General features: G+C 35.1%; 2 protein-coding genes across 4 annotated transcripts; one reads left to right on the plus strand and one right to left on the minus strand.

Annotated features, from left to right (window-relative positions):
• Nucleotides 1–2,260: 2,260 nt before the first annotated feature.
• LOC126785972 (uncharacterized) lies at nt 2,261–4,575 on the plus strand. Of its 2 annotated transcripts, none has more exons than XM_050511666.1 (2): nt 2,261–2,359; nt 3,581–4,575. In XM_050511666.1, exons 1-2 carry the CDS (start codon nt 2,346–2,348, stop codon nt 4,344–4,346), a joined length of 780 nt encoding a protein of 259 aa, XP_050367623.1. In that variant the 5' UTR covers nt 2,261–2,345; the 3' UTR covers nt 4,347–4,575. The 2 variants fall into 2 exon arrangements, with proteins under 2 accessions (XP_050367623.1, XP_050367622.1); XM_050511665.1 differs by lacking the exon at nt 2,261–2,359 and adding an exon at nt 2,541–2,581.
• Nucleotides 4,576–4,863: 288 nt separating this feature from the next.
• On the minus strand, nt 4,864–8,423 carry LOC126785973 (DNA-directed RNA polymerases II and V subunit 8A-like). Of its 2 annotated transcripts, XM_050511668.1 has the most exons (5): nt 8,318–8,423; nt 6,851–6,952; nt 6,598–6,755; nt 5,637–5,728; nt 4,864–5,251 (listed from the first exon to the last, which is right to left on the minus strand). In XM_050511668.1, exons 2-5 carry the CDS (start codon nt 6,921–6,923, stop codon nt 5,140–5,142), a joined length of 435 nt encoding a protein of 144 aa, XP_050367625.1. In that variant the 5' UTR covers nt 6,924–6,952; nt 8,318–8,423; the 3' UTR covers nt 4,864–5,139. The 2 variants fall into 2 exon arrangements, with proteins under 2 accessions (XP_050367625.1, XP_050367626.1); XM_050511669.1 differs by lacking the exon at nt 8,318–8,423 and having other exon boundaries at nt 6,851–6,997.
• Between the last annotated feature and the right edge of the window lie 4,618 nt (nt 8,424–13,041).

The following is a 13,041-nucleotide window of genomic DNA, read 5'->3' on the forward strand; positions in this document are numbered from 1 at the left end:
TTTGACCAAGTCTAGCACAAACTATGAAAATCTCATCTGATATGGCACATTACATCTAAATCCTCACTTGTCAAAAATATGCAATTGTGGCATAAGAAAAAATTTAGAAGGAAATAAGAAGCCTACTGCTACCTAGTTTGTACTAGACTTATAAATTAAAAAACATATTTAGAAAATAAAAACTAACTTTCGACCCTCTCGGGTTGGAGCTAGTAGCTACCTCTACTTCTTTGTCCATCTCACCAGATAAGTGAGTTTATTTTTACTTTTGTATGGACATCCTCTCTTCCTCTTACTAGGGCTAGCTTTATGTATGATCAAGCCACAAATTCCACATCTCCCTAACACCTTATCATACTTGAATTGTATGATCTTTGCCACCTCATCATCAAAAGAGAAATAGTCAAGGACGGCTTCAGCCTTGTGCAGCTAAGCTATCTGTAATTATTTTAGGCATGGAATGTGTTTTGCAGCAAGGTTGTGTTGTGGAAAGTGATTGCCTAGGTGTTGTGAGTATGTTGAATGGAGGTGGGGACTGTTTAGCTAAGGAGGGAGTTTTGGGGGAGAGGGTTCGATCTTTGCTGGCATAACATGACATTGCTACGTTAGCCCACGTGCCTAACTAGAAGTGCCAATGTAGTGGCTTATATATTAAGAGGTTTGTAACCGTTAGGGGTTGGCCCAATTTGGCTCAGGGATGTTATTAATAATGACGACCCATAATTGTATCTAGTACTCTAGTAGGAGGGAATCTGTTTTCACGATATTTCTCATGCGGTCATGCCTTATAATTCTATTTATTCTAACTCTTGACCCGCACGATGCATGTGATTTCATAACACGAGTTCAGATAAAACAATTTTCTAAAAATGTAATCCTTTTATGTGATTTTGTTTACCACGAAGAATGGTTTTAGAAATACACATTGGTTAACACATTTGTATTTTTATAAAATTATCCGTCTGTCTAGGACTCTAGGGTAAGATAACATAATGACAGATTTGTTAGTTTTTTTTATCAAAAATTTGTCAGTTCTTAATCTTGTAGTATTTAAGGCTGCTATTATTATAATAAATTGATGATTCCTGATAAAAATAATAAAGAGAATAAAAGCCTTGTAGGGTCAATTTTTTTAAATGTAAGAAACAGTGAGATATATACAGGAAATATACATAAAAAGAACCCTTCTCATATTTACTACTTATTACTAGACTCTTACCCGTGCAATGCACGTGTTAATTTATTGCACGGATTATTGTATAGATGAAAAAAAACATACTTTATTTATGTGTCATGTTCGCTTTTTTTGAATGCTTATTTGAATTTTTAAAGATATAATCTTTTTTGTGTAATTGTGTTTAATTACCAAATGTATTTTAGGCAAATACTCTTTGGTGATTTTATTGGGTGTTGGCTTTATACGGTATAACAGTAAAAATTTGGGAGTAAATTCCTTATATGGTACCTGATGTTTGGCTACTTGGACAATTTGGTACCTGATGTATGAAAACGGACAATTTGGTACCTAAAGTCCTCAAATTTAGGCCATTTTGGTACTTATGTCAATTTTGACCATATTTTCAGGGTTATTTCCGTTATCTTATCTCTACTTTACTTCATTTTTTCATAATACCTTCAAATTGCATCTAAATTATCACTAAAATTTTGATAACTCATCCACTTAGTATATGTGATGATTTACATATATAATTTTTCATAATGTAGCTATCAATCTAAATTAATTTTAATTATAAGTAATTTAAAAATATATTTTAATAAATTGCATAAAGACAATTTATTTCCTTTGCAAAAAATAATTAGGATATAATAAGTATATTAAGAAAAAAAATTATTTTTGATATGTGCGAAGTAGATGCTAAGTGGAGTAGATATATCAATTTAATTATCTCTAAATAGGCCACAATTATAAGAAGAAATGAAGAAAATGTGAATTTAATGAGTTTAGGGCTAAAATGACGAAAATAACTCTAAAAATATGATCAAAATTGATAGATGTATCAAAATAGCTTACAAATGAGAACTTCAGGTACCAAATTGTCCGTTTTCATACATCAGGTATCAAATTGTCCAAGTAGTCATACTTTAGATACCAAAAGAAGAATTAACCCAAAAATTTAGTGATGTACTGTTTATCGGCTTCTCAACTGTGCTGGCGCTGGCTCTAGGGGCTCGGCTTTGTTTATGCCTAGTCTTAGTTAATTGAGATTTACATAGGTCATAAATATATAAATAAGAAAAAAGTCGCACAGCCCAAGTTGAGACTCGGCTGTTCTTCTTCTTCACTAACCCTCGCGACAGAGAAGGCGATCCCAATATCAACCAACATGTTCTACAGAGGGTAACTCACTTTCCCTCTTTCTTTTATTTCAGATTTCCCTTCTCTATGTTATTTTGATTGACTCGTTTTGCGTTCAATCAGTCTCTCCGAATCGTTCTATTTAAATTAGATAATACCCAATAGGTGAATCTGCTCATTTGGATTGAGATTGAACAAGAGGGCTATTTTTGCAAGTGTTAGGAAACTGGAGTGCGATATGAAATTGGGGAGAGGAGTAAGATGGTAAGAGTGGAACTAGTTTAATCTGTTAACAATAAAATCATTAACATATGCCTAGTTAGTAAGGTGCTAAACTTAGGTTATTCGTGGTACGAGGTTGTATCATTATGGGTAGTCCCTATCCAGTATATATTGAATCTGACCAACAACTTCCTGTTGATTTCAAGTTGTGTTTGGAACCTCCATCCACTAACCCGCCGTTCATCAGAAGTTGTGTGGCATATTTTCACCATTTTTCTGATGCTGCTGCATTATTTTCTTGCAACCTCCCTCATAGAATATCTTGTCTTGCATAGGAGATATGGTACAAAGCTACTTGATAAATCTGTGATGGCAGAACATTGTTTTGTGAATGTTGTAAATTTTTTTTTTTTGGAGAATTTATATGCCTGAATGATGCTGATTAGATGTCTGTATCTAGAATATGATTTTTGATCAACTAATTCTTTGACAAATACACAGATGGTGGGAATCTACCAGGGAAATCTATTAGCCTGTTAAGATACAAATTTAGGATACAGAAAAGACTGTTAATATCCAAAAAATGGTGCGTCCTAGATTTTTTATCATATGAAACAGTGTTTTCATTGATACACTTGCGATATCTTAATTGATCAGAGATAAATCTGGACATATGGCTCGCCTTGATCAAGTTACTGATTGCTATCATGATTTTACAACCATATTCATGTATATTTTTGCCATTGTGTATTTGTATAACGTGTTCTTGGTTCTGTTTTAGATCATGCTTGTAACAATTAAGTGGATTATAGAAAATTTGTCATTTTATGAAAACTGAGCTGCTTTGAATTTCTGCCCGCTAGTTGCCTAGTAGAAGACGCATAGATTTCCTTGTTTGAAAAGATATATTTTTGTAGTTACTGCAAATGTAGCTGAAAATGATTATGATTTGCTAGAGTTTTTTTAAAGAGTATGGATAAGTTTCCTTCTCTTTTTCGCTCTTTCTTTGTCACTAACTGTAAGTGCATTTGCTGATGGTAGTGATGGCCGTGAAATGGGAGCAAAGCGTCAGCGGCTTGACCACCGTCTTGATCACCGAATTGACCAGGGATCTTCATTCTATGCAAATTCCCCTGGTTCAAGTTATCTGTTCAATCCAACTCCCTCTGCATTTGTTGGACAACCGCCACCTTTTCCTGTTGTCAAACTTCGTGGTCTACCATTTGATTGCACAGAAGCTGATGTTGTTGAGTTCTTCCATGGTCTTGACATTGTTGATATTCTCTTCGTGCACAAGAATAGCAAGGTCACAGGGGAAGCCTTTTGTGTTTTAGGATATCCTCTTCAGGTTGATTTTGCCCTTCAAAGGAATAGGCAGAACATGGGCAGGAGATATGTTGAGGTGTTCAGAAGTAAGAGACAGGAATATTACAGGGCAATAGCAAATGAAGTTGCCGATTCTCGTAGTGCTTCTCCTCGCAGAAACGCCCCAAGGGCTAAATCATACGATGAAGGGAAGGACTCAGCAGAACATTCAGGGGTATTGCGGTTAAGGGGATTGCCATTTTCAGCTGGCAAGGATGATATAATAGATTTTTTCAAGGATTTTGTGTTGTCAGAGGACAATATTCATTTCACAATGAATTCAGAAGGCAGGCCAACTGGGGAAGCATTTGTGGAGTTTGCAAATGCAGAAGATTCCAAAGCTTCCATGGCCAAGGATAGGATGACTCTTGGAAGTCGATATATAGAGTTGTTCCCGTCATCGCATGAGGAGTTGGATGAAGCAGTCTCAAAAGGACGGTGATTCCTTATTGAATAATTGCCTTCATTGCTCTGCTGTACTTTTTATGATGTTCTACTTAAAATATCTGGAACTTTGATGTTCTACTTAAAATATCTGGAACTTTGCTCAACTATTGTCTGTAAGGTTTTCTAGTTCCTTGAAATAGTTTCCCCTATTTTGCTTGCTCGCTTTGCTTATGTTGCTCTAAATATTGGTTGAAACATAGCGTTTTACTGACGAGTAGTCCTCCGACTTCTGTGTCTTGGTGATTCCACCTCAGTTTGCTGCTAGGTCATCTAATTATCGCCATAAAAACCAAAACCATTAGCAAAAGGACCAGTAAATGCTTTTTCCTGCCAAGTGCCCTAGGTCATGAAAGCTTCCAGTCCATATCTTGCATCCATTTTTTTAAATAAATCTTGTATCCATTTTACACAACGTAAATAGTTGTCTCATGTTCAAATATTCTCTCCTGAAACAAAGCTGATAGTATTAACTGTGCTCTGCTACCAGTTTGTATAGGAATTTTCTTGTGGAAAAACTGAGGGATCACTATCCAAAAAAATAAAATAGGAAGCGGCTGACATAACAGTGCTCATACAATACTAGAGAGCAGCTGACCTGCTTCAGAGTTTCATACAGCTGTGAATTGTCCTAGCACTGATGCATAAACAATACGACTTAAAAAAGCGAATACAGTATCCAAGCAGTAATTCAAACTCAAGGTGCAGACATGTTTATACAACACAAGGACAAGCAATGGTCATATTAGGGCAACGCTGCAGGAAAGGGGCGCATTGGACGCCATAGAGTTTTACAGCTTCCTGATGAGGAGAAACAGTCTTTGATCAAGTTCAAAGTTCTTAAATTGAGAGGCTTCCCCCTTGAGCATCATCAACAGCCCAGCAAATGAAGCATTCACCTCCCTGGAGACAGAAGAAATCAGATAAGAAAAACCATTCAGGTTTAAATCATATAAAATTTGTTTGCTGTTCATATTCATTTGGAGAAGTAATAGGAGAAAATGAATGTTGTATGGGCATTGCAAGTCCTGCAGATGGTCCACTTGTCTATGAGATTAAAAAGCTGTTTTTTTTCATTATGCTGAAGGTTAATTTTTTCATTCATATTTCTTTGGTAAAACCAACATTGAGCAATTCAAATACTAACCACATTAACCCAAATGCAGACGCTACCATTTTTGTGTCTTTATTATTAAAAAAGAAAAAAGAACGAAACATGATTAGCAAGCAAACAAGGCAAACAAATAGCAAATTGCACAATTCCAAGGGAATAATTTTTCACACTTACGCTTTAGGATCACGTTTAGAACCTTCTGAAATCTTAAAAAGCTTCCCTTGCATCACGTATTCATATTCATCAGCCAAGGTCTTGCGATTTCCCTGTCATAACAGTAAACTTTAACAGTTAGGCAGAACCTAAATCTTGATGGTCTTAGAAACTGAAAATGAAAAAAACAGCTATAAATCAGAGCAAACATCATGGAAACCCGGACAACAGACATCTTTATAATCATCTTTTTCTAATGATAGTTCAATTATGAAAGATATGACTTATAGGCATAAGATCAACAGAAAAGAGAGTTTGATATAATCAGATTATTTGATCAGTAGGAAACAGTTTTATCCTTTGTCTTCTGTAGTTATGTTCCCCCAGGATATAAACATTAGCCACAATATACAAATAGTTTAATCCCTTCATGGTACTCGTTGCTCCTCCATTTTAATAAAGCATTATATATACAGTCACTGGAGGTAAACCATCCAACAAGTAAGAAAAGGGAAAGGAGCTGAACTCAAGTGTAAAGCCACTTAATAAGACATGAAAAATAAAAAGAAGGAAGTATTGGAACAGATGAAGTATCAACATTAAATACCATGTTAAAACAGCATAAAAATCTATTTGTCCTTTCCACAATCTGAACTGAAAGATCAGGTATACCAAGTATCAACCAAGGGAGTTAATCATGTTCAAGCAAGTTTCAACAAAGCCACCGTTTTGCGGCTTTTTGCAAAAGGATGTGGTGCCAACAGAGTAATTGCTTATTAATCTAAAAGCAAAAAAGCACAAAAATAGCAATTACTTCTTAACTGTTATATCACAAGTTTCCTGAAATTAGGGTCTTAACACTCCACTCTTAATTCATACACACTCCTTTTTTTCCAATAGAGATGGAGAGGAATTCAAAGCAGTAAAAAGAAAAGGGAAGCTATATGAGCTACAATAATTTGAAGATAAATTGTAAGTTTACCGGGGTAAAATAGCCAGTATCAGGTGTTCCATCCAAATTGATTGTAGAAGTTAAAGCCATTGAGAACTTTTCACCTTCCTTCATGGGATACACCTCTGTATTCACATCTAGGTGCATGAACATCTCACATGTCTCACTCTTCGCTTCAATTCGAGTAACTACCAGAATGCAAGATATAAGCAAAACGCTGACTATGAAACAAATTTTGTATCAATTTGACCAAGAATTTGATGTGAAAAAAACAGAAGGATACCTTTATCAAACTTCTTTCCATCTGGGTTTAATTGCAGTATCTGAAATATATCCTCAAAAAGACGATCAACCATCCTTTAATCAGAAATGAAGGCCTTGTCACCTGGATGAAATATAGAGTATGGCATCGAAGACAAGACAACATGAGTTATATACTTCAATTCAAACTATGTCCCAAATAAGGTTCCAACTTTTAAATGATCAGGGCATGATCAAGATTGCAGAATAGAATGAGGAAAATCACCAAAATAAAATTATTATTGTCTGTAACTAGATACACTGTGCAAGCTTAACTTTGCTAATTCTAGGAAGCTGATGCAGTTAATTACTTAAAGTTAACTGATTGTTGATCACTTGAGTTTACAGTTCTGCAAAACAATGGTACCGGATTTAAGTTGTCTAGTAAAATGAAAGAAGGTTTTTTGAAGAAGACAATTTTATATATAAAAAAAAAGCTTCTATGGCAACCCAAGTTTACAATTTCAGAAAGTAAGGCTCTAGAAGCCTCAGGAAACGAAAGAGAAGGTTGGGCAAAACACATTTAAATATAATATCAACGTATGTATGTAGGTATTTGAAAGTGTGTGTGTGTGTGTCATGTATCTATCAATGTGTGCATTCTCTAATTCAACTGTATCCTCTTTGAATAAACGTGCCACGTAACCGCAACACAGAGAAAAAAATACTGCTGACAAAAGAATTAGAAGCTTAATAAGTAGAAGAATGCCTAAATGGAAAGTGGTGTGAGTAGCTTGTGCAAGTGAGATAAATAGCCACTGATACAAGACCAGAAAACAAAAGATCATGCTCTACCAGGAACCCCGGAACCGATCTCTTTTTGCATCAGACTGAGAGCTACTGCTAAAACTTTAAGTTGTTCAGTCTACCAGCATTATCGGAGACTAAACAAAGAAATAAGTCTAAACACACTATCAACTTTGAACCAACCTCTTTGGTTCCTCAATCTACAAAAAATCGTTGAATACAATGGTACTGAAAAGAACAAACCAGCTATTAAAGAATAGTCAGTTCACGACTGACAGTACCATCTACACATACACAGGCCAGAACTACTTCGACATGTATGATGGCCAATTGGTGGTCAAATACTTTCCCATCTTCTCAAAAAGCAAAAGGAGATGATACATTTCATGAACATGGAAACCCACAACAAGAATTTCAATAATGCAATCTGTGAAGTAACATTTACAACATGAAAATTGAGAAACCAACAAAGACAAACATAGGACAACTGAAGAAGTATCAACAGCAGTTGTGGGTTGGCAGGCACGTCAAAGAACAAGGTCATATCAGATATGTGTGTGAAACAGAAAGAAGTGAAATCGATGGAAATTAGAGTGTGGAAGAGATAAGAGTTCATGTTGAACCAAACAAAATCTACACAAACAGAAAACAGCGTAAAATCTATGGGGAGGGGAAGATGAGAAAGAAAGGGAGGGTTACTTACCGGGTGACTGAGCGAGTGTTCGGAAGATGAAATCGATTGCGACTTGCGCGAGAGAGAGAGAGAGAGAGAGAGAGAGAGAGAGAGGGGTCGTAGTAATCAAGCCTGGTGCTTCTTTTATAAAGGGAACATCGCTTCTTTTTTTTCTTTTTCTTTTTTTTTGCGTCGAATATGGCTTTAGTGCAATTGTGCTTCTTGCATATATTATTCTTGGATTTGGTTGGATTTACTAATAATAATCGGATTTCGTAAGGAGAAATTTTTCAATCTTCTTAAAGAACCACGTGCTAATGTCCAATACTACTCCTCACATGTTATATTTTGACACGTGAATTTATTATTCCAGAATTATAATTTTACATATTTTTATCATTTATAAAATGACTATTATAGGTATTGATGATTTTGAACTAGAATTTTAAGTTTAGAGTTTAGAGTTTATGGTAGTAGAGTGTAGGATTTTAGGGTTTTAGAGTTTAGGGTATTAAATGACAGGGTGTAGGGTTTTAGAAATAAACTCAAAATAGTATTTGATAAAATAGCTTAAATATGAATTTTCTTTTTAAATCATATGTGTCAAATTGTAATTGGAATGGAGAACCACATGGCAATATCTAGTGGTTCTTTGGAATGACTGAAAAATTCCTCGTAAGTGGGGATGATGCAAATACGCAGCTTGCAAATAACTATTAACCCTCATTAAATTCAACATTGCAAGTAGAGGTGGCAAACGGGCCGGGCCGGGCTAGCCCGGTCTATTTTAAACAGGCCAAAATCGTGCTCGTGTCGTGCTCGGGCCGGCTCATTTATTTATCGTGTCGGCTCAGGCCGGGCCATGTGCTTAAATATTAAGCCCAGCTCGGCCCACGGCCCAAACCCATTTCGGACTGGGCCCGGGCCCGTGTCGGGCCAAGAAGCGGGTCGGCCCTGCCCGGCCCATTAGCATTATATGACACAATTAAAATTAAAAATATTATGTACTTTGAATATTTGTTTTATATAACTATTTAGAGTAGTAAAATAAATAAAATATTACAACACATTTCATAATCTTATTTTTAAAATGTTACGTATCTCAAAATAATGACGTTTTATTCAGTATTTTGATAATATTTATGAAATATTGTAGTTAAAATCATGAAATAATCAATAGATTTTAATTTAAAAAGTATAATATTCAAGCTTAATAATGATAATTGTTTAAATATTGATATAAATAATATAAAATTATGTGTTTAACGGGCCGGCCCATGAATTAATCGTGCTCGGGTCGTGCCGGGCTAAAAACGGGTTCGGGCCGTGCCGGGCCCATGAGCCAAAATATCTCGGCCCGGCCCATTACAATAACGGGCTCGGGCCGGGCCGGGCTGCTAACGGACTCGGGCGGTGCTGGGCCGATTTTTAACGTGCCGGGCTCGGGCTTTTGGGCCCATTTTTCACCTCTAATTGTAAGCATGCCGAATCATACTATGTCTTGTTTTAAATTTGAAAGAAAATAAGTGACAAGTCAATTAAGTAGGACGAACCTTTTTTTATGGGGAGATGATATGAAATGCCTCCTATTAGTTGGGAACAAGTATGTAGACCTAAAAGCCTCGAAGGGTTTTGTATTCCCACGGCTTACTTCAACTGTGGAGTAATTGCCAAACTAGATTGGAAGATGTTACATAATATAGACAACATGAAAGCAAACTAATGTAACAAAAAAAAAAGAAAAAGAAGAAGAAGAAGCAAGTCAACTCTTTAGCATGGAAGGGAGTACTCGGTGCTAGAGAGCTGATCATGAAAGGTATGAGACATTGAGATGGATGCTTGAAATTGGTAAAATTACAAGTTTCTAAACTTTTAATTGGCCTTTTGATTTCCGTTTAGCTAATTTGGTGAGTAGTGATATGCTACATCTCATGGGATGATAATTTGGAACACTTTTTCATTGACAAGAGTACATTAGAATAGAGATAAACTGGCTATTTTTTAAGTCTACCTTGGTTTAGCAAATGATTGGAATTCCAATCCCAAAATCCCATATTTTGATCAAGAAGACATATATGTTTGGAGTCTTTTCTCTGCAGGTAACTTTCCTATTAAATCTACTTTCAGATTACCTCACTAGATAGATATTGAAACTAAATCTACAACCAAAGATCAAATTCTTTGCTTGCTCCCCCTTCTCCTTGACTCAAATTCTATTACTTGCTTCAATCTTTGACTCAATTTCTTTCAAACACGATTTTAGGAAGCAAAACTTTGTAGTTGATGTTGTAGCCAATCTTGTATAGAATTTTAATAGGTAAATTCCTATTGTGGTACCAGAGTGATAGAGCGTTTTGTTAAAACGTCTATAATAAACCCTGTAAAACATCATCGTTAGTATAGAATAAGCAGGGATCGTTCTTTCCGGGGAATTGAAGGGAACTCTAAACTTTTAGTGTTAACAAATAATGGGGGGTTTGAGATTGATTATTAACTACTAAAATAAAACCTAAATTATTATTTACATGATCGACTTCTCTTTAACAAACTTAAACCAAATTTACCATTACACCACATAATTACAAGTTCGAACCTATCATGCATTCTAATTCAACCAATTACATACTTTTTAGACACCAATACAATTAGAGCCTTAGGGGATCATCTAATCATGCAAGATTTCAATTAACATTTAGATTGACTTATGGCCTAATCTAAATTTGCATGCAATCAAATTCAATAACACTTAGAGTATAAATCAAATTCAATTACATTTAAGCACCAAATCTTTGTTGGAGACATGTTTCATGTATGGCGTCACCCACCATGGTTTTACATGCAAATTTCCAGAATTTTTACCACTTTTAATCAACACAAACCGAACCTACTTAGGGCATGATTCGATTTGTGTCAATATGGTTGATGAATCTAGTACTCAAACACAATCTTAGGGACTACATCCAAGCACTAAATTCATATGCACATATCTGAAAATTATCTAAAAGTATGAGAAAGATGATTGGAACACAACAATAGAAATACAAACTCATTAATTATAGGAAACCATTAATTTGGTAAAGAACCAAAAATCCAATACAACAATATGAAAATTTCGATTCTTAATACAAAACAATAATCCCACACAAACATCATACTACAATCTTCATAGACAAAGTATTGTAAAAAATCAAAAACGAACAAACCCGTGGGGAAAAGTTGCGAAAATCACACGTTGTAGGAACCTTGGAGGTGTGTCTTCAATGGTGATTTCGGTGGAGATGGAATTTGTATATGGGGAGAATGGCTTGCTGTTTTGGTAAAGGATGTTTGAGGTAGTATTTTGGTAGAGGTTTGGCTCTTGAATGCAAATGAGAAGTGATGATATTTGAGAGGTGAAACCATGTATATATAGAGGAAAGATGGAGGGTTTAAAATTGCTTCTTTCTTCCTATAATAATGTCATGCTTTAATCCCTAAAACATGGAAAGTTGTATTCCCTAAAACATGGCATGCTTTAATCCCTAAAACATGCCATGTTTTATTCCCTAAAACATGCCATGTTTTATGCCTTTAATGATCATCTTCTATTTAATTGTTGCATGACTTGGCTCCATCTTTTTTTTTTAATTATCTCTTCAATCCAATCTGAAAATAAGAAAATAAAATCATAAGTAAGAGATAATTAGTTTCAAAACCTAACAAGGATTCCTAGTCAAACTAGGACTCTAGACCAATTATGCGTTTTTAACTCATGTAAGCACAAAAATACATCCAATACCGCCCAAGACTCTTACTACGACTCAATGACTCAATAGTACAATAATAAGGGCTAAGCAAAGTACAAATTGAGGTAAAAACATGTTAAAAACGTCGCACAAAATGCTCCTATCAACTACCCCACACTTGTCTTTTGCTAGTCCCTTAGCAAAATAAAACTAAATGATACACTATTGCCCCTAAATGATTGTCTCAGAATCTTAAAACACATAGTTTTCAAGTTTAAGCATTTGAATGTAAACACATAAATTCCAAGTTTCATAAACATGCTTCATAGTATGAATAAGTCAGATACGAGACAATAAACATTTAACATGTTTAGTCAATTCAATCCTCCTCACAAGGCATACTCTCTTCTTTTCACTCAGATTCATGGTTATCATTCACACATAAGTATATGCAAGAGAAAGGATATTAAGGCATCAAATAACTTGCATATTTCAACAAATGAAAGCACTTTGTGAATAACATAGGAAAACCTCATTTAACAACTAAGTGCACAAATGGACCAAAACCATATGCTCAACTCTTGTGATCATCTCCACAAACCAAGATTTGCTCATTTTAAGAATCATTAGGATCATTAGATAAGGTAAATGTTTAGGTGTAGCTAAAGGCATGGAATATCAAGGAATCACAAAGGTAATCCTATAGACTTAGCAGAGTAAACATCATCCTTATGACACCACACACCATCAGGGGCCGAATATAACAAGTTGAGCACAATCATCATTCTAACCACAAAGTGAACATGGACAAAGGTCAAGTAAAAATTTTTAGACCTTCAATTACAACTCAACTCCAAATCACAAATGAAAGACAACATAACATTTTTTTTTCTTTTCTTGCCGAGTTCATCATTATCTTTTTTTCTTTCTTTTTCTTGTTTTTTTTTTTCGGCAATGCTTGCTTAAAAGCTTGTTGATTTTTTTTTTCAAATGTTTTCCACCCCACACTTATTTCATGTATCATCACAA

The sequence above is a fragment of the Argentina anserina genome, chromosome 3, assembly GCF_933775445.1.
Source record: "Argentina anserina chromosome 3, drPotAnse1.1, whole genome shotgun sequence".
Lineage (NCBI taxonomy): Eukaryota > Viridiplantae > Streptophyta > Magnoliopsida > Rosales > Rosaceae > Argentina > Argentina anserina.

Bases quoted from the DNA above. Each gene is read 5' to 3' on its own strand.
- LOC126785972 (XM_050511665.1), top strand. From the start codon at position 2,556: ATGAAATTGGGGAGAGGAGTAAGATG. The intron at 2,582-3,580 runs GTAAGAGTGGAA...TGCTGATGGTAG, and splicing joins TTGGGGAGAGGAGTAAGATG to TGATGGCCGTGAAATGGGAG.
- LOC126785973 (XM_050511668.1), bottom strand. From the start codon at position 6,923: ATGGTTGATCGTCTTTTTGAGGATATATTTCAGATACTGCAATTAAAC. The intron at 6,756-6,850 runs GTATCCTTCTGT...GCATTCTGGTAG, and splicing joins TGGAAAGAAGTTTGATAAAG to TTACTCGAATTGAAGCGAAG. The intron at 5,729-6,597 runs GTAAACTTACAA...CTGTTATGACAG, and splicing joins ATACTGGCTATTTTACCCCG to GGAAATCGCAAGACCTTGGC.